The 21270-nt window shown below is 35.9% G+C and overlaps 1 protein-coding gene across 16 annotated transcripts in view; it reads right to left on the minus strand.

Moving 5' to 3' along the window:
• The window catches only part of epb41l2 (erythrocyte membrane protein band 4.1 like 2), an 89509-nt gene that overhangs the window by 33671 nt on the left and 34568 nt on the right, over positions 1 to 21270 (minus strand). For all 16 annotated transcript variants that reach the window (XM_066699565.1, XM_066699555.1, XM_066699543.1 and 13 more), the window contains exons 4-10: positions 12161 to 12265; positions 8359 to 8401; positions 4096 to 4171; positions 3593 to 3811; positions 2827 to 2914; positions 1260 to 1412; positions 845 to 942 (exon numbers count right to left, since the gene is read on the minus strand). In XM_066699565.1, the coding sequence (XP_066555662.1) occupies positions 845 to 942; positions 1260 to 1412; positions 2827 to 2914; positions 3593 to 3811; positions 4096 to 4171; positions 8359 to 8401; positions 12161 to 12265 (782 nt within the window). The remainder of the gene's footprint in view (positions 1 to 844; positions 943 to 1259; positions 1413 to 2826; positions 2915 to 3592; positions 3812 to 4095; positions 4172 to 8358; positions 8402 to 12160; positions 12266 to 21270) is intronic.

Below are 21270 nucleotides of genomic sequence, written 5' to 3' on the forward strand. Positions count from 1 at the left end.
ATAAAACTCTAGCACCCCTTCACTATCATGCCAAGAAACAAACTGCAGGAAATCGATGTCAATTATTTTTTCAATTTGGGTCAACACATTTGTTCAGTGAAACACTATGCCTTCTAACAGATGGTACTTCGATTCAATATGATGGGTTTTATTACAACAATGTACACAGAGGAGTGACTCAGTTTAAACAAATAATCTCAAATTAACCTCTGGAGAGCAACACGCCACTGGCAAAGTTATCCAACTCAGATTCCACAGCAATTCTGCAGTGAGATTCTGATCTAGGAAGCTACAGGATAAATCAACACTAAATAAAATCAGAGAAACGATCCCACCTCGCTGTTCTGTCTGTATTTGGTCATTGTATAATATGCATCTGCACAGACTTCTCAGAGCATTCTCATAAACTGGACCTGGGCATGTTCCACCTGTTGTCTTTATTTACCAGCACCTGCCCAGTGCAGCAGCATGGAGGCTGTTGAGCTCCACATAAACACAGAGATTATTACTTACTTATTTTCATGGTTCTCATTACTTGTGCACCTTTTCACATACATGCTTTTGACTGCCAAAGGAGTGTCTTAGATCAGCTCGACACCAGACCTCTGCTCTAGCTCTAGTAGCCAACATTAATAGACGAAAAGGGTACAGGGGTAGTAGCTAAAACAGTTTTTTCTTTGTTACAGACAAAGAAAGTTAACCAATTAATCATTTGCATACATATTTGAATTAATTTAGGCTGATTTTACTTTAAAAGATGTATTTGCATCTCTCTCATTAGAACTGTGAAAAGGAATAAAACCATTGTCATAATGCTGCACAAAGGCACTGTGAAGGGTATTACCTGAAGAAGGTGTGGTGCTCCACACAGACCTTCCACAACCTCTTGGCAGATCGGTGGTTTGGCAGCTTGAATCCAATAGTGCTCTCAAACTGCTCCGTCTGGAAGGAATCAATAAAATCTATTACTTCCTTTGAGTGTGTTATAGGATAAACTAAGGAACACGTGCTTAAAACGTACTGCGGCCTTGCCAAGCAACTTAGCAGAAATGTGTCTGGAAAAAAATTAAGGAAACCCTGGATTTTCCATGTGTGCAATCATACTGGTTTTGGCTTTCGTCTGGGTACTGTACCAATTTTTGGATTATTACATGAAATTATTTTAGCAAAACATATACCGAAGTAGAAGGAAAATAGTCTGGTCTCATACGCTTTTTTCCTTTCCTTTTCCCCTGCACAAAGATTATGTTTTAACTTACCTCTCCTGGTCTGATTTTAATGTAGAAATTACTACGTTTATAGGAGATTTTGAGGATTTTTGGCCAGGCAAAGCGATTTATTCGTAGTCTGTCTTTGTAAATCAGCAGGCCATTGGCACACACACCCAACATGATATCCACTCCCTCCGAGTCCTAGCACAACAGAAAAAAGGAAATCAGAAAAACATCCAAATCAAAAACTGAATTGAATTCGGCAAGTATTAAGTATTCAAAATGAAACAAGGATTTAAGCAAATTAAAATAATCCAGTGTTACTTCAGAAGTTATTCATTTTTGCCTTTTTGAAATACAATCACATTCATCAACTAAGTAATCAATACTCCAAATGTAGTGTTTAGTTAATTATTATCTTCAAAACAAAACATAGGAGAAATACCATCTGCTAATCAAACCTGCTAATCCACTGACTGAACAGAATTAGAAATATAAATGTATGTGTAGCATTTCCTGTGATATAATGAACACACAAATACATATGTGAACAAATGCCAATCAATTTGAATAGCAACTATCCAGGCAAACATTTTAATGTAGTCCGTATTTTATTATCAGAATTTTTTATTATTATCAGAAGCATGGTAATATACAGGGATTACAATCCTATATGTAGAGGGTTTATGGACTACTGGAAGAAAATGACCAGAATCATTTTTAAATAACTTCATGTGGAACAGAGAACTAAAGCACCGGGACATATGACTTATCCATAACTGGGGGGTCATTGCTTACATTTCTTAACCACATAAGGGCAGTGTTCCCATCTATCCACACAAGCCATAGAAATTCACTGCTGCATCTGTTTATACAGCTGATGTCTTGAACTCAGATTTCTTCCAAAACATTGTTTTTCTTCGAGGGAAATACCACATCAAAGCTCACTTTGAGTCACGTTCACTCAGAGCTATTTAAGATGTTTTCACTGCATTTGAAATCATGATTCTCATCAGAGTTTCCTTTCTCTGTGTTTAAAAGCATTCAATTGGTGACCTAGAGAAATAACCAATTTTATACTGTTCCCCTTTACAACTGTTGTCTTTAATTAACAAGTCTTTGATCTTTCCAAACAAAGACCCTCCCCTTTGTTGTTTCATGATTATTCTCATGATCAGAAAAGATGACGTATAAAGACTGAATAAAAACACTTTGACAACCAAACACATAAAAGACCTTCATGATGCATGTAGGCCAATTTACTAGGTAAAGGGTTGCCTTATACATATTCTGCAGTATGATCTTAATTGCTCAGTCTTCTTATTTTAGGTGATCAAAGTCATGACTGGAAAATCTGAAGAGTAATCAATGCATTTACAATGGCTTCTCTATCTATGACTGGACAAATAGAAGGGGTTACAGTGCAGTAAATACACAGATACAGAGTCCTGATGTATTCCTCTTGCAATGTTAGGAAAATAAATGTGGCACTGAATTCAGACAAAACGGCAAACATGGTGAAGAGTCATACATAGACTGAAGAACCCCAAAAACTATAACCGTAACATTTGTATTTCTTGGTTACTTTCCTGTAGCATGAAAATTAAGTGAGTACCTTGGCATGATGTAGATCCACTCCATACATGGATAGCTTCTTGGCATTTTCCAAGAACTGTAAATCAGCCTGAGCCGGAGTCAGACCCCTAGAAAGTAATTTTGTGGCTAGTCTTATTAATCAGTACACATCAAATGAAGCACCTGTACCCCAACAAGAATATTTTCAAATAAAATAACAAAAATAAATAATTACTCCAGATGTCAAAAATACATAGGGTCTGAATGATTTTTCTTATTTCAGTCTTTTCTATCTCTGGAATCTTGTTACATCAGAGGAAATGTATCTTAATTTGCCCTCACAGGCATTTTTTGGTTTGTTTGTTCTGTTTTCCATGCCTTCATTTTAGCATGTTGGATGATGATTAAACTATTTTTTGGGGAACTGACTCAGGATTATCAACAGGCCAAAATAATTTAAATCTTAAAAGCACTACCACAAGGATCTGCCTACAAAGCAGATCTTTGAACACGCTGGACCCAAATGAGATCAGCATGGTAAACAAAGCAGGGTGACACTGATTAACTACAGGAAACAGATACAATTCAATTTCCTAAATCACATATTTCTAGATTTAAATGTATCAGTTTAAGAAGCACCTCTATAGAAAGCCCTTTTAAAAGTATGTTTAACCAATTGGTACTTCTGTCATTTTAATTATGATTTAAAAGCCAAGACTGAACTAAAACGACATAGCCAAGATCTCCACATCGCAGCATGATAGAAGGAAAAAAAAGCATTGTAATGAAGGCAACAGCTAGGTAACCTGTGTGTTTTGTGCAGCTCAACAACTTTCTCTTCCATCTCCTTAGTGTGCGAGGGTGCGAACTGGAAATCACTGATGTAGTCATGACGATGCTCCTCAGGATCGTAGTCCCCCAGTTCGGCCTGCAGGGTGTAGGAGCCCAGCAGGGAGTGGGTGACGAAGGAGCATGGCAGCCGTCCCGAAGCAATATCCTGACGCAGCTGAAGGCACAGGAAGTATCTGCACAGACAGGAAGAAAGAAATGGACAATAAAGCAATGATTACTATTATTAAAACTAAAATATCTACAATCACATCAGAGGATCATTTCTGACCTATATTCCTTCAAATATAAATATATCCTGAGATATATGATTATTATTGGTTTTAATATCGTCATCATTTTTTAACTGTCATTTTTTAACCTTAATATAGCTTACATTAAAAGATATAATGCTGGCAGCTGAAATTAAATCTGATTTTTAAACATGTCCCTGACATGTACGAGAACAAAAAAAGAGTACCTGGTTAAATCTTCAGTTAGCTGTGATGGATCAGGAGGGTAGAATTTAACATTGAAGGCAAACTGCCAAGGAGAGTCTGCAGATAGGGAAATTAAGAAAACACAAAAGCTGGTTAACGTAATTACAGGGTGGATCAAAAGAATTTATAAGCCACATCATTATCATGTACAAAAAGTTTGTCATGATTCTGCACCTTTATGTATTTATAGTGCATGCTATGTTATTTCCTCTTTAAAAACAAACACAAACATATCAACTTTGACACCCCCTTAAAAGCAGACAGAATCCAAATATGCTCCTTTATAGAGTGGAACTGAGCCAGAAGCTTTCCCAGCAGACTGTTACACAGCACAATGAAATAAGAAACACGTCAAGAGGATGTAGCAGCTGCAAGCAATTATACAACAGCAAAGAATCATGAGGAGCCAACTTTGAAGTCTGCCTTGTTGAACCCATAAAAACTGCAACCAGTCTCTTGACTTTGGGTTTTAAATGGAGATATGCTGTTATGCTAAGTTGTGGTGCTTTCAAAGACTGGTAATAAGAAGCAGGACAGCAAAACAGATATTGCAACGGAAAAGCTTTCTTCAAATGCTGTTTTTCAAATCTCTCCCGGAGAGAAATGTTTAAAGCACTGTACACTAATTACCAAACTGGAATTTCTTGTATCACATGCAAAATGTGAACCAGAATGCTGGCAGCTTTACTTATTACACGTTTTGATATTTTGTTTAGAGGAAGAGAAGACCAATTTACTGTTGGATCAGATCCTGCTGCATACATGGTATGACACCATCTGATAATCTAAATATTTAATCAATTTCTCCTTTTCCATGAAGATACCTATAAGTAATTTTTTAATCGGTGAATGCATGATAGTACCGGATGTATGGGTTACCATATTTTTGCCACATGTATCAGTTCCATCAGACTTTGGCCACTCCAGGCTGTTCAAAATGTGAAGTAGCTCAATCTATCATATGTGGGTTGCTATGCACACCACAGCGCAGTTTTACTTAAATGCTTAAGTAATGTGTATAAGACATTGAAACCATCCCTGCATGAATTAATAAATAAATAAATAAATATGGCATTTAGGGTAATAGAAACATAAGAAAAAAAGGTTTGTAATGATGTCAATCTGCTTGTTATGTTGCCAGGACCAAGTCAATCTGCAACAACACTGGATCACCTACAGCAACACTATTAGTTTATATGAAGTACTTTCTGCTGTAAATACACTTGCACTTAACTTAGAGCCTCAGTATTTAAGCACATGTCAAGCATTAACAGACTAATGGTATATACGTTATGAAAATGCCTTTGTAGAAGTGTCATAGAGCATATTTAATAGGTTCATATCAAAGCATGGCTTGTGCGTCAAGAAGAAAAAACATCTATTCAGAAGCAGAAAGGGGGGCTGACATAAAACGTTCCTCTTGTGACACATGAAAATAAAAATTAAAAACACAAGTTCAAAGTAATATGGAAGTTTAAAGGAATGCTAAGTATGTTGAACACACTGGGAGATTACTGTTATATGCAGCATCAAACAGAGACTATATTGTTGGTACTGTCCTTTAGCTCAACTATGCGACTAAAGTTAAGTCAGAACTTGTGGAAATTATGACAAAAGAGGAAAAACAGCTGTCTGGAAAGCTTATGAAAGAGGAATTCATGTCTTTCCACTTCAAGCGGTATCAGTAAGAGGCTACATAAGCTAAAGCAATGCAAAGAAGATCATCAGGTGTTGCTTACTTGTTTAGAAACAAAAAAGCCTCAGCTGATTGTTTAAGTGGTTGATTTTTGTAATCTACCACTTAACCCACAAAGGTCGCTAAATAACTAAATGAAAACCTGGTGATTTTTAAATTATTCAAAATGATAGTTTTTCTAAGCATATGTAAACCACATCAGCTGCTTCCATTTCAGATCTTGTTGTATCACAATGACATCAGATGCTAAACAGAAGGGTGACCACAACAGATTATGCAAAAAACAGACATACTGGATAGTACAAATGACCAAGTGCATGTAATGTATAGATTTCAAATGCAATCTATATACAAAATCCATAACAGAAGACTAGGATATGCTAAGTTATTGTCTGTCTTTTACCATTTGCACTGTTGAGTCTATTATACACATTTAACTGCTATGCTCTTCATTGAAAAGCTCAATTTAAAACATTAAGTGACTGGTATATGTAATTTAATAGTCAATGTATGCATGTTATGGGACCATTGGGATTCATTTTAAAAAGTAATGTCTCATATACAATATAATTATGTGAAACAGCAATATTTATACAGTTCCAAATAGCTTGGAAACCACGAGCAAAATTATTAATTTTATTATCCCATTGATTAATATTAATCAAAAACTATAATATATGCTCTGTTTGTAATATAAAGTATTTTGATCAATCAATATAAAAATAAAACAAACAACCAGATAAAATAATAATTAATAATTAATTAATAATAAAAATTTATATCAAGTAAAATTCCTCAAAATCATGAGTCAAAGATAACAATTTCCTGAAACGTTTGTTCCAAGCCACCTGGTGACCCCTGTTGCAGGGTTAAAATAAACAAGCAGATGCAGAATATTATTGGTATGGTAACACTCTTAGCTCCGATATATAATGTAAGCATTTCCGAATATATTGCAGTACCCTAAGATCATAGTCTTCCTATTATATATTTATTTTGTATATATTTATGGCCATGCTTTAATTTATTTTTCTTTCATTTAAAATAGGATGGGGTGCAGTATGAAGTAACAGTTAGGACTCTGAAGTGAAGGGTTGTGGGTTCAATCCCAGATGGGGCACACTGCTGTTGTGTCCATGAGCAAGGGACTTGCTCCAGTGAAAAAACAGCTTTATATGTAAAACTAATATGAGATATGACAACAATTGTAAGTCACCATGGATAATATATTGAATTTGAAATTCCTTAACAGAGAAGAAATTACAGGGAATATACTATATTAAATAACAAGCAAACCGACAGTAATTATGGTTGAAAATGCTGGCCTCTCGGAGACTGTTACCCTAGACTGTTGACCACTTGCATACCATTCTCATATAACTACCCCTTTGTGATTAATATTGATTACTCTGTTTGTTAGAGGTTTTTTCATATTATTGTATCTGTCTTGTATCTTTGATAGCTTCAGGTATTATTTTATTTTGATTGCACTTTTAAATGCACTTTTACTACAACCTATTGTACATTAGCTTCTCACATTAAACACTGTACTTTCTCTTAACATGTGTTTTTATAGTAAGAAAAACAATCACTAGTACTTCAAGTATTTATGGCTTAGGCATGATTCCAGAAAATGGGCTGGTCTCTCACACAGCTGTAACTTTTGGAGGATACAACTTTTAAAGTTGGACACATGCCTAGCTATGAGTCCTTGATGATGATATAAATTGATACATTATGTCAGAAAGCTTACTCCTAGCTAAACAGTAAACAGTCACTGCATTTACATGGCCACTAATTTTCCACAAGTTTTCGGAATATGAAATTTTGCGAATTTATATTCTATATTCTATATACTCACAAATTGCTAGAGGCTGTTAATTTAGTTTTATGCAGTCACTATTCTTAATTTGAGTTGCCTTGCATCCGCCGTTTTGTAAATGAACTTCAGCTTTGTCATCTAACCAGGACCAATGGAATGTATTTTTAATAGCTGAATCGATGTATTTTATACAAGCAACATTTATTGACATTGCAACTCCCTCTTTGTGTCATGCACATATATATTTGACTTTGACCACAAGATGTCTTACTGTACATATATATATATGCATGCAACAAAGTGAGTCCGGATTGACCCCGCGTACATATTTTTGGAATCTGACAACTGTAAATCTGAATCAAACACGTTTTTCGGGGTTACTATGCAAAAGTAGCTGAAAAATTCCACACAATGCTCGAGTGCAGCACCGAACCAGTTGCTGTCATGCTGACACTCTTCTCCTCAGTCTACCATTTTCACTGTTTCACTACATTACCAAAGCGACACGTAAAATTCTGAATACTTGTGCCATGTAAATGTATTGAGTGTGCTTCAAATACACCCAGAAATACCTCAAAGGAGTTTCCAAGGATACAAACAGACTTGGTCTATTCTTAGATAAAGTCATTAGTGCCAAAATGATTGTAGTTTTGTGATTTGCATAAACAATAATAAAATACAAATGGCTAGTGTGTACAGGGCCATGTTCATGTTAAGAGCACTTACTTCGAATCTGACGCTTGATCTCTTTAGTAGGGTCCAGCCAGCACTGCAGGAAAAAAAAAAAAAATCTTTAAAAAAGGGAAGAGATTTGACAGTTCACATGTTGGCCTGGTAAATCTTAGAAATAAGTTACTGTTTTGGAGCAAGCAGCAACAGCTCAAAACATTGGCTTAATAAAATGGTTAGAAGATTGAACATTTTAGAATAATGACCTGATGATCTTCAATGCTACGTTCTATAAATTGGTGCTGATGTAGAACAGACCCAGTGTGTAGCTAAATTAAACTGCTTTAAAGGTGTATCTGAGAAGAAAAAATGTATGGTGTGATAATGATGAAACAAAAATAAAACAGAGGCCCACAGTATATTGTGATCTCTGAGAGACTTTGGTTATCTGCTGCCATGGCTACTGACTCCCCAGCCGTGACTGTGACTTAAAATGCAGCTGAATGAACTCCATGGTGATATTTCTACACTGCATTAAGGGAAGGATGATAAGAAACGTCTAAATTCTAAATATTTACTCCCACAAACAGGAACTGCTAATTGGTCAACTAAGTCTACAGCTACAACTAATATTTCAGGAGAGATGAGTATGTATCCCCTGAACCAAATGGAGTGGATGCAATTGGAAAGACTACAAATCTGAAATGCCGGGCAGCATAGAAGCTCTCCGAGCCAGTGGTGATTCCCTAGGTTACTTAAAATCACTGTGTCCCTGTGGCACACCCAATTGTGCACCAGCCTCTGGGAACTCGTTGCTAAAGCCAGCAATAGCATAGCCAGCTCTTTTCAGGCTTTAGGACATATTTAAGTTGCATTCTAGGTTGCATAGTGAATGCTCACTATTGCAAATACTATCCAACCTCTACTATGCCTAGAGCTCAGCATTACCATAAGTGTATGTATTTTTTGTAGCACATCGTAAAGGTAATGCTCTGGATGAGGTTGTACTCATATACTCTGTCAATTTAACTGGTTGTGACCGAGGAGAGCTCAGTGGAAGCGTGCAATTGGCTCAGCGCTGCCCAGGTTGGGGTAGGTTAAATCGGTATGGTTTCTCTCGGCTCGTCACTATCAAGCGTCTCCTGCCGGCTTCCTGAGCACCTGCAGTACAGCTGAGTGGGACATGTCTCTCCTCCAATCGGCGCTGAACCTCTCAGCGGGCTGAGTAGCCTGCACGGTGAAAAGAGACAGGGGGCTCGAGGACGGCCAGGATTGGAGGAACCTGCTTGTACCTCCTCACCCTCCCCATGTGAACGTGGTAGGAGTCATAGCGACGAGCCGAGATGCATTAGCAAGATTGGCGATTCCAAAAAGTTAGGGGGGAGAAAAACACAAAAACAATTTGCGATTCCAAATTAAAATACCACATGCATTTAGACATCATATTTGGACATCAGTTGAAATATTATTCTTATTTATTTCTTATTTTTAGAAATTACAACTACTGTGCGTATCAGTTGATTTAATAGTTTTTTTCTCGATTTACAGGCAATGCATATTACACACAACCTGAAAGTGGCAATACCTCCAAGTGAAATCTGGTGAAACATGTTACTCTAACTCTTTTAGTTGGAAGTTAAATATAGGCATGATTTATAGTATGCATGACTAGAGTGTGTGGCAGCAAAGCCTCCTGGGAATTATCTAATGGCAACACTGCCACTCTGCTGGGATTCATTGCTTATCATCAATTCAGATGGTTGCCTGGCCTTCGGTTTCTACGTTCCACAGCTGAGAACACCATCTGTATCGTACAGGGAAGACTGAAGTTACTGAATACAAGATAGAAAGGAATATATTTTAATGTGAACTGACTTCAAGGTCACTTTGGGTAGTCCTAAACAGTGGGGGAAGGTACAAATATTTTTGTATTTCTAATAGTATAAAATACATTCCATTTAAGATGACTAGAAAAAACAGGTGAACTGATGGAACATAAATGCTATTAGCCTTTTTTTCAACCCTGGTGACATTAGCGCACCTAGCTACCTACAGTCTATCATCTCTCCCTACACTCCCTCTAGACCTGTCCGGTCCTCTTGTGTGAGAAGACTAACTTCACCTGCTCTCCGCTCCCCTTCCTCCAGAGCCGCTCCTTTTCAACCTAAGTGGTGGAACTTAGATTTTACAAAGCTGTAAAACATTACTTTGGTTTTACTCCAGTTCATAAGTATTTGATCCCCAAGTTTTGATCATTTCTTTGTCAGTGGGCAAACGTACAAAATCAGCAGGAGATCAAATACTTTTTTCACTCACTGTATGTATGTTTACTAAATGCTTTGATTTCTTAGAGTCCTAATAGCAGAGTTTATATTGGATCAGGTGCTCTCTCATAGTGGATAAAGCCCTTGCACAATGGAAGCTCATACCCTCTACAGCTTTCTAGTACTTCTTGGATGACTTGAATATGATCCATCATGTTATATTCACTTCTGAATCCTTGTTCTCTTGACCGGGCGATGTCCAGTGTAGGCAATGTGTTCGTACCTTTGTAAATACTGTGTATACAATGTAGCCTAATGGGCCTATAGTTTTTCAGATCATCTTTGTCTCCTTTCTTGTGCAGGAGAATGATGTTTGCATTTTTCCACTGTTTCTGGTATTTGTTTAATCTTGAGACAATTTGTAAAATGTTTTTCAAGAACATTCTCCATGTCTTCTCCAGCTTCATTTGGGATCTACACTGTGATGCCATCATCTCCAGGTGTTTTTCTATTTTTCATCTTCTTTATGGCATAGCCTACTTCTATAATTACATCTGGTATTTCACTTGTGTTCATTGAGACCTTGTCTTCTTCTTTATTACTGTATTACTTCTATAGAGTTTACTGTAGAATTCTTCCACTCTTCTGATAATCGCATCTCTGTTTCTGATTGTTATGCCTTAATCATTTTTCAGGGCAGTGATTCTTTCTGATATGGAGCCGTTTATTTGCAAATTTTTATGTTCCTATTATTTTCAGTGGTTTATTTTATTTTTAATTATTTAACTTACTGTTAAACTTTCTTATACCTTCAGTAATACTCTTCCTTACTGCTTTGCACAGTGTAATGTAATTAACTTTTGATTTGGGGACTTGACTGAACTTATATGTTCTCTTATTTCTTAAGAAATCTTTCTATATTTTTGTGATGGATTGAGTCCTCCAAATTCTCTTGCAGTGTCCATGGTGTGACTGGTGAATTTATTGCACGTGTGATGCCTTTGATTCAGTTTGTAATCATTACTTCATTACATTACTTCTTTCCACTATCGTATCGGGATAGACTGTACACCTAACCATTCTGTAGTCGCTTCCAGTTTTGAATCTGTTTCAGTTTTCTATTATATGTTTTATATATGGCAATACAGAGAAAATGCCAAAAGAGTTTCTCAAACTTTACAGCAGACCCTTTAAAAACTCATCACTTTGTACTGAATGCGTGGAGGGCAGAAAGTTTAAATTTTCAATATGATTGCCCACAAACACTATCCTAACCAAGGCAATGAGAGACATTAAACATCTCTCTCGTACGTTTCTGCAGCTGAAGAATCTCTAAAACGTAACTATGAGTAACGTAACTGTGAAGAACACAATTACTGAAGTCAGTGGTAAAGATCTAAGACATTTAACCTGAGGTAAATTATTAGTCTGCTTATATGAAGGGATTAGTCTGAGGCCCAAATAATAATAAAAAAAAAATTAATCACATCATATGCCTAGAACCCATAAACATGTAAGATCATTGCCGCCATAAACTGTAATGGCTTCTCACACAGGCAAAATGTCAATGCTGGTATGATAAAAACACATCTTACCTTTTGGTCGGTGTTATCTCTGTAATTCAGTCCAAAGTAGTCCTTCTCCAAGAGATTGAGGTGTTCACAAACTTTAAAAAACAGGATTTGTCCTTTAGCCCGTTTCTGGAAAACAAAAGTAAAATATACCTACATGTCAAATATCTATTCTCCTCCTTATTCAATCTCGTACTTAAAACATTCTAATAGAGATTTTCTATATAAATTTGTTGGAATATTTTTCTGTAAAGACCGTTTCTAACAATTTCTCTGACTTGGGAGGCTGTATAGAAGGGAATTAAACTACGGACACCCAAAGATCTGAAGAGTGCTATTGAAACACCACACATTGAATTGGGTTCACCACTGATGAACGTCTCCTTTGTATTTCCGCATTGTCACATAAGAGGCATCATAAGGTACAGGGGACACATTTTCAGAGAGAACAAGCTCAAATGCAGCCAAGTTTTTCAAATAAGAAAAACATATCATTCTACATGAGGAGGGCACAATCCATTCTGCTACAGCAAAACAGAAAATTGCTGAGTTCATATTAACATTTGCTTTTTTGTTGTGAATACAGTTATCAGGAGACAATTGGGAAATTCTCATATACATGATATACAATAAAAGTCCTGTGAAATTTTGGTCATACTATTCATAGGAAGACAATCAAATAATTTTATAAAAATGCAGAAAAAGCAGAGGTTACTACCCTTGGATTTCATTTTTGGCACCGTGGGATCCATGTGACACTGAAATCCCAGAGGAATTCCCAACACCCGCTCAGTGTCCACTGGCATTTGTCAATGGCACAGACACACTGCTTTTTGGCTGCTTGGCAGCTTTAAAACAATTTATGCATTCGCTAACCAAGCAGAATTTAACAGACCGTTCGCATTATAGTAAAATCCCCACAAAACCTCATCAACTATCTGTGTAGGTCCTTTGACTCAAATGGTATTACATAACTATTTGAGATGAATCAGTCTCCACAATGGAGACAAACACTCTACCTCCTCAGGCAATATATTTTCCAGGCCTGCAGGAAAATCAAAAAGGACAAAGAACAATAGAAGTGATTGCTACGCTGAAAAAGAAAAAAAAAAACATGCATTTTTGTCCTTTTCTGTAGAGTGAGTAAAATATTTATGGTATGCTGGTTTCATAAATCACTCCCTAGAAAGGCGCCATAAAGTATTTGAATTGTAGTCTTTTTTCAGTGACAATAGTCACTGTTACATAGTCATAGTATCAAATCAAAAAACACGATGGCATTTAGTCCAATAGCCAAGAAACATGGAGATGTGTGGAGCATTTAGGTGCAGGAAAGCATTCAAGTAAAGCGTTTGATAAGAAATTACATAAAATGATTGATCATGAGCAAAAACATCCAAGCTTTCATAAAGCTGTTGGATTAAGGAGTTTAAGAAAGCTGTCAGGATAAAACACTGAAATGTATTGCCTTTTAGAGGTTTTCCCCCATAAAGCTACTCTAAGTTATATGTATTTAAAGCTGACATTCTACAAATAGCACAACTTAGATATAATAAAAACAGAATAAATTAAAAATAAATCATATACACTTGGTTTCAGCAGATTGCGTGAAAAATATTATTTCTGGAGACTTCTGGAGAGTCTGCGAATCATTATTCTGTACTTAAAAAATCTCAACAAAATGATTTACCTGCTGTCCATCCACCAGCAGGTATTTCAACTTTTTCCCCTGAACGGAGAAAGTGGCAAAAAAAAAACGATTTTGTGATTTTTACTGCTTGCCTGGTTGCACACCCAACCAGCTATTCTGTATCCAAGGTCTTGAGTGAAGTCAAATCTATTTTAGTGGACCACAAATCTTGTTGCACTGCTGATGAAGGAGATGCAATAAATGCAACATGCTTTACATTAAGGTTCTCCCAAGATATAGTAAGGGCACAAGATGAGATGTGTTAAACACAACCGAATCTTGGAAATTCCCGCTACAGTTTGTTGTTTCACTGAAAGCATGTATTCACTGTGCATGACAGATGTTCATATGAACAAAAACTTGAGTTCACATGTCTGGCTGAGTATGTGATGAAAAATTAACAGAGAGATGCACTGCTGCTTCAATGAAACTTAAGCCTGATGAGTTAATTTACTTTTGACTCAGATTTCCATGACAAGGTCTTGGAGAAATCTTTAATAAAATCTACCATAACAACTCTTAATTCATTGTGAATGGATCTCTTTTCCATCTTTTCCTATAGCTTTCAAGTGATTTTTCTGTAAAGCACAAGGCTAACCTTACTTTATTCCTACTGTTAGCGGTCCCTTCAGGGCTTAGGAGAATTCTTCTAAAGGGAATGTCAGTATTTCTAAGAGAGCATTACTTTGTATCTTCTATATCCTGAATCCTTATAAAAAGCTATATTTTCACATTTACATGTATTAAGTGGTGCATTTTAATGTAATGTAGCCTATGTAGCATTCAAAGTGAATCTTTGTCAGTAAGGTATATCATAAATTATTAATTCAACATATAAGCATCTTAAAAGCATCTTATCTCATAGTTCTGGCATCTAGAAGTCTGGTCATGTGATATCACAGTCTGCTTGTTTAGATCACAAAATATGACATGGTAGTTTTAAAATGAAGGACAAAAACCCACAACAAATTGAAAACCAATGTTACAGGAAATACACTTCTGCAACAGAGCAACAAACAGACAACCTATTGATCAGAAAACTGTCAGATGAAAGGATTTGGGGTAGCTAATTATGCCCTGACTTGTAAGGGGAATACAATACTAGCATCGGGATTATGACCCTTGCTCCTCAGAAGCAAGCTCTGAGATCTCAGGTAAGAGAGGCTGTTAAATTGATCTCAGGTAAAGACCCCCCATCAGCAATCAGCCCCCCATCTCAGAGCCATTGACAAGGCCATTTTATGCAGATCCCACGTTGACAATTATACTTCAATTGTTAGTAATGCAATGGAAAGGTCTGAAGAGAAGGGAAATAAATGTCAAAAGAGACTAAATATATTGAAAAAGGCTTATTTGTTACACCGCTGAAAAGTCACACATGCTACAGTGTGTATTAATTGGAACACTTTAGCTGTGACAGAGTGATGTAAAGAGCCTGTTTCATTACCTACACACAGGTGTTCAAGAGAAGCAGATGGTTTCAGGAGGTACTTTTCAAATACCCTTCTTAAACACACTTGAATAAAATGCCACATGTTTATATGATGCAAAAGAAATGGGCAGGCATATTTAATCAAAGAGTTAATTATACATGATTTGGAACTGTCATAGAGTGTACATGCTGTGGCATGTAAAATCCAATAAATAATGCAAACCAGCACGCTCTTAATCAAATATAGAATAGCCTAAGGACCACTCAAAAGGAAAGAAAAGCAACAATCAACATTAAAGCTTTCAAGGGTTTGTGAAGAAACCGAGACTGGAAGTGGGATTGTGGTTAATTGAATCTGGCAGGTTGGAATAATCAAAAGCCTGGGTTGTCCACTAATGACTTCGGAGGGTAAATGCTGAACAATGAGGGGTATACACATTCGTCTCATACTGTGAACCTTTGAGGGAAACTAAATTGAAAGATCTATTCTTCATTATAAACAGAAAACAAACAAAACAACCCCCGCCTAAAAAATTCTAAAATTAATTATTCTAATTTCTAGATTGTCTTAAATAAATGTTGTTTATCTTAATTTCACTATGAGCGTTACATTGCACTAGTAATTGCAACAGTTGTATTAATTTGGGTGAGTAAAACACACCAGCTTTAACTGGGATGTGTCTGCGTTTAAACTAAATGCATAGTCCAATTTATATAATAATTTAAAAATACAAAACCAATTCAGTATATTACAGAGCATCTGGAGTATACACAGAACTCACATTGTTGTCCAAGCTGTCTTTGCAGTCTCTGTTTATTGAGGGATGCTAAACAAGCATTAACATTCAAATAAGATTCATAAGGTTTCAGCAATTTGACGCAAAATGTGGTTCCAGGTGTATACTGTGACAATTCGCTTAGTTGAAAATTGTTTATGTTTGATATTAATAATTGTACACTGCAACAAGACCTAACATTTAATTATGGTAATGGCACAGAACAAATATATTTAGGAAAATGTGAAAGCAGAATATCAATATTAAAGATCTGATTAACTCTGTCTGGAAAGTAAAGGGTAATTTAATTTCATACGAATTACAAATTGGTGTATATACTAAGGCTGTGACCAGACAACCCTGTGTGGCAGCTGGGATCATTGCTTTGCAGTGCACCCCTTGACTGGGCAACACCAGAAAGAGCAGTGGTGGTCCTCTTACTGACAATGAACCACATAGATTGCAAAAATCGTCTGCTTTCAGCAAAGTTCCTGAGACATACACACATGTTTGGCTCTTCTATAGACGATCAGGGCTGCTATGTGGTGATGAGTCAAGAGACAGTGAATGTTCCAGTTTTGTGGAAGAAAGTGGCAAAAAATGATGGTTCTATATTTAGTAAAATAATAATAAAGCCGACTGTGTCAAAGAACCTCAGACATAATTCTTGCCCACACTATGATAATACCACGTCTACCAAGAACAAATGAAGAAGTTATATTTAATCCCAAGCAGTTACATGTTTCTAACCATTTCTTCTGTAACAAACCCAGGCCCTTCAAATGCACTCAACTATAAATGACTGATAATAAGTTAATTTCCTTAAATACCACCACAAGTGATGTTGAACACCTAGAGCTGAAAAGTTAAGCCAATATGAAGCTCAGAAAAAACAAGTCAAGAAGTATTTTATTAAACAATTGCCATTTTGCTGTAAAAAGTATATATTGTTTATTCTGAAGATGCCCCTACACATAGGTAAGAAGAAATTATTAAGATTTATAATCATCCTCACACATCTAGCCTTTTCACATGAGCTCATTGAGTCACCAGTAACAACTACCGTTCCAACATGTTACACCTTTAAGCACTTTATTGTGGAATACTATTAAATAAAGTAAAAACAAACAATAAATAAAAATACAAATGAGAGGAAGACTATGTGATCCATGCTGCTTGTTTGGTAGTTAGCATATTAATCCAATCCTTCTCTTGATACCGTTCTAGAAAAATCACGTCAGCTTTACATAGCAGTGTAGCTTGACAATGACGATTCTTTTAATTTGTTGCAGAAACCGGATTCTTGGTTTTAAAAAGTACTGCAAGTGATACAATTTCTCATTCGCCATCAAAGGCATAGGGGAGACTGTTCAACAGCGATAAAGATCTGAAGCTGATTTGTATTACTTTAATCTAACAGGCATATCAGGCATTTGTTTTTTTTGCTCTCCTGGCCCTGGGTGGCTTTCAGAACCAGATCCAGAACCCGGTGCATGCTAGAATTTAGGCTGCTCAACTGAATGCGTTTCAATTAACTCTGTGCAGCAATACATTCAGGTCTACAAAATGTTATTCTTCATTTCATTTTCTAACTTGGGGAAAAAAACGGAATACTTCTGTTCTTTGATTTATGTGATAAGAAACTAAGGAAAAGATAATCTATCCCTCATATAGCCAAAAACGGAAATATTCTGACCTATTGCAGAGCTAGGATTTGCACATGCGGTTTGAATTCATCACTCTGTATGACTATTAACTATTTCAAGTTCTGTAAATTTGACGACAACTGTTAAAATGTTTATTAGTGGTATATACTTTTATATCGTTACCATAACAGTCAGGGTTGCGTTTATGTTATGTTAGATTGACCTTGTATTTAAACAGTATGTGTTTGGACTAAGACATTATAATATCTGTTTTGATCTCTCTTACTATGGTTTTAGTGGGCAGCAGATTACAGTCTGTAGTCTATATGCATGACTGGATTAGATTATGTAGATTATGGGATTAATTAATTAATACAGTTTAAAAATATCTTAAAAACAAAAATAAGCCAAACATTATGTTAAGAAGCTTAAGATAAATGTGTTTTTTTTGTAGTATGATAAACAAACATAAAATCCACAAACCTTCGCATGCATCATACCCTATTTTTTTTTTATTAAAGCTTGTTTTCTATAGCTGTTACAGAAATGTTTATCGTATGTCTGATACATTTCAAGAAAGATTTGCCTCCAGACATCGGCTCCGGCGCCCCCCGTGACCCTCACCAAGACGAGCAGTTTCGAAAATGGATGGATGGATGGATGGATTTGCCTCCATACTCTACAATACTCAGTCATAATGATCACTACTCCTAATTGGATGCTAATTCTGAGAGGCTGTATTGTAAATTACACATCAAAGGACAGCAGAAGGGAAGGGGAAATAAAATATTTCTCAAGCTTAAGGACTGAAAGGCCATCTTTATTTTTAAATATATTTGCAAATGTTCATATTCAATTCGAGTCCAATACATTTCCAGTGGGTTTAAATTGACTTTTATTAAATTAAGTTAAGTTAATACTTACATAAGAATATTTAAAGCTTTGCTTTCATCTGCATATATGCAATATTACAGAAAATCTGTACAGATTACATCTCTTTATAAAAATGTTGCATTCTTCTAGATGAATACTCCCTAACAATGGTATTTACTGATGTCTCAGCTCTTTGTAAAACTGCAAACAAAGCGGGCCCTGTTCAAATGGTGCTGTGTATAGCTAGCAATTAGTACCAGAGAGATGTTTGTCATCAGAATCTGGAATATAGAAACTCAGTAAAACACCATGAAATAACACCACTCCACAGCCTACTTCTTTATATATACTGGGTTACAAAAAAACATGGTGATCAGAAAGTGAAATAGTAGGATGCATTTTCAACCACCCAACACAGACACACTAGTACAAAAATAACACAAACTCCTACCCTGTTGCTTCTTTTTGTATCATGCTGTGTACAGTTTCTTTCTGTTAAAAATGTTGTTTCTTGGCTTTTCACCCATTTTATTTTTGCACCAATAAATTCCAGACAATAAAATAGTTATTTTAAGAGTTGGGCAATGTATTTAAAACATCACTGCAGGTGCAGAACGAAACAAATAACCTACTCTAGTAAAATGTATATTTCTGTACACTACAGTCGATTATTGTGTTTTACATAATCCAGAGCTATCCAGTTAATTGAATTGAGCTGAGGCAGATGAGTCCCAACCAGTGCGCCTCTCACTAACCTGCAGGGATGTGTAAACCTCTATGGATCCCTAGGCAGTACTGGCAATGAAGACATCTCCCAGACATGTGGGGTGTCTCACCTTGCAAACCATACACTATTCTAATTTAGTCATCAGAAGCAACACAACAGTCCAACTATTAAGAGGTTTCTGATATCAATAATAAACACCATCACCTTACTGAATCTTAAATAAGATGAAATATGAAAAACATCTGTATAGATAATTGTATTACACAAAAAATATTTCCTACCAGATATTCTTACTCTTACTTTTTGTATGGTCATTCATATTAAAATCAGAGACTAGAGTTGACTTGCCAGATGCTACTTGATATATTGGACCTATGACCAACTAAGGACACTTCAGAGCTCACAACATACAAGAATATAAACTTAATGATTCGTTTACAATGTTATCATTTTTTTTTCTATCCCATTAAATTACCTATGGTCAGCATATGCCATAGTATTAATCTGCTAATTGCACATGACTCTGATAATCTTCATCTTTCAGAGTTTTAAGCGCCAGCTGCCAGACAAGCCCCTGCAGAGCACTGTGCTTTCACCGCTCTCAGAGGTAAGCAAAGTGTCACAACGATTTCTCAAGCACCAGTCAAACCTGGAGCAAGATGAGGTTGATGTCTGAAAAAGGTCAGGGTTTAAGCAATCTATCATCTTGTGGGATCATAATTTTTCCACATCATCTACCTAATTACCTGTCTTGTTACCATATTATTCCAGCACGATGGCCTTGGATGCCTTGCTTAAATAACAAAACCACCATATTGTGGCCAACATTGACAGCTTAGTTATCTATTATTGACAAAACTCTTATTGAGTCCCTTGCTTTCTGTTGTAATTAACTCAAGATACAAAACAGTCTCAATATAATATGTTTCACTACTTCCTTCCACAAAAAACAAAGAGATTAAAAGCAGAAACCTTAATTATAAGCAACAAAAGGACTGAGGAGCTTTGTCAACAAGTCTGCCATTCCATTTCAATGCTGGTTTTACTCAGAGGTTCCAAAGCTTCATGCAGATTAATAACAAAGAACTCCTAATGTCCTCACTTGCACTTTCAAACTAAACACATAATTTTGTGATTTGTCTTGCCTAAAGTAATACTAGAGGGAAATACCTTGGCTTTCTTGATGTTTGTTTGTTATGCAAATGTGTCCATTTTGACTGATGTTTATTTCCACTGGACACTACATTTTCTATAAAGTTTATTTAGCACAAAGCTTTAAAATGGGGATACAGAGCATAAGAGACTTTACAAATGGCAAATAACATAATTTGTAACTGCCATATTGAATGTAAATCTCACTCATCATGAACATAATCTACTATTGAGAAAAACAATAATTATCAAATGTATTAAATCAAAACATAATGGATTGCATACATCAAAAATATGTTGTTGTTTTTTCAACCATGTCCAGAATAAATTCAAATGAAATAGGGATTTCAGTACAGAAATCTAGTCAAGGAAACAATCATAAAGTAAAGCATGTGTTAAATGAAACGTTTTGTAATATCAATATATCCTTTGGTCTGGAATGATCGTTTGAAAAATTACCATTTAAATTGAAAAATCATAAATCACGTTTGTGCCGAATTAAAAATAACGGCGTCAGTCTTCAGTACTTCTGTATTCTTAAATCTCACATTTATAATGCATTATTTTAATGGAATATATATGAAATATGGTTCTCAGATGACAAAGCTAATACCAGCAACCACTAATCTGTTTTATGCACTCCATCGTCCGTGGCCAGGAAACTAGGCTATAAAAACAGCCACTTGCAGTACTATTTAATGTTATTAATTTAGCCCATTTTTGGCTCTGCCATTTCCCATATTACATTCAGTTTTCATCAAGTTAACCTTTAATGTTCAGTGACCATAATTTAATGCTCCATCTTTCTTTCTTGCTTGCTCACACTATAGTAAATGTA

This window comes from Amia ocellicauda, chromosome 1 (assembly GCF_036373705.1).
Source record: "Amia ocellicauda isolate fAmiCal2 chromosome 1, fAmiCal2.hap1, whole genome shotgun sequence".
In the NCBI taxonomy this organism is placed as follows: domain Eukaryota; kingdom Metazoa; phylum Chordata; class Actinopteri; order Amiiformes; family Amiidae; genus Amia; species Amia ocellicauda.